The sequence below is a fragment of the Gekko japonicus genome, unplaced genomic scaffold (assembly GCF_001447785.1).
Source record: "Gekko japonicus isolate JY-2015 unplaced genomic scaffold, Gekko_japonicus_V1.1 scaffold3828, whole genome shotgun sequence".
NCBI classification, from domain to species: Eukaryota; Metazoa; Chordata; class Lepidosauria; order Squamata; family Gekkonidae; genus Gekko; species Gekko japonicus.
Genome location: NW_015170389.1, coordinates 114,431 through 114,845, shown reverse-complemented (window position 1 = coordinate 114,845; position 415 = coordinate 114,431). Strand labels below are relative to the sequence as shown.

The 415-nt window shown below is 61.0% G+C and overlaps 1 protein-coding gene across 1 annotated transcript in view; it reads left to right on the top strand.

Annotated features, from left to right (window-relative positions):
- The first annotated feature begins 276 nt into the window (after positions 1 to 276).
- The window catches only part of SCRT1 (scratch family zinc finger 1), a 2,414-nt gene continuing 2,275 nt past the window's right edge, over positions 277 to 415 (top strand). The window contains exon 1 of the mRNA XM_015418264.1: positions 277 to 391. Within this exon, the coding sequence (XP_015273750.1) occupies positions 277 to 391 (115 nt within the window). The remainder of the gene's footprint in view (positions 392 to 415) is intronic.

Below are 415 nucleotides of genomic sequence, written 5' to 3'. Positions count from 1 at the left end.
AGCCCGCGGGCGGCCCGCGCCACAAAGCCATAGCGCCTCGCCAGCGCCATTTCGCCGTCGTCGCCCGGCCGCTTCCCTTCGGCTCTTTTGATATCTTCCACTGGGGTTTTATTCTACGCTGATTTCGGGGAAGGGGGCTGCTCTTTTTTTGGTGGGGGGCCCCTTCATTTGGTGCTGCAGTTCGGTCGTTCCCCTTCGGACCCCCCCTCCCCCCCCTCGAACTCCTCCCCTTGAAGCTGCGGGGGCCCCTTCGCATTTCGGGGGAGCTCCGAAACCATGCCAAGATCCTTCCTGGTTAAAAAGGTCAAGCTCGACGATTTCTCTTCGGCGGATCTAGAGAACTCCTACAGCAGATCGCGGACGGACTTCAACTCCCGGATCCATGACAAGGGTAAAGACCAGACCCCGCGGGAGC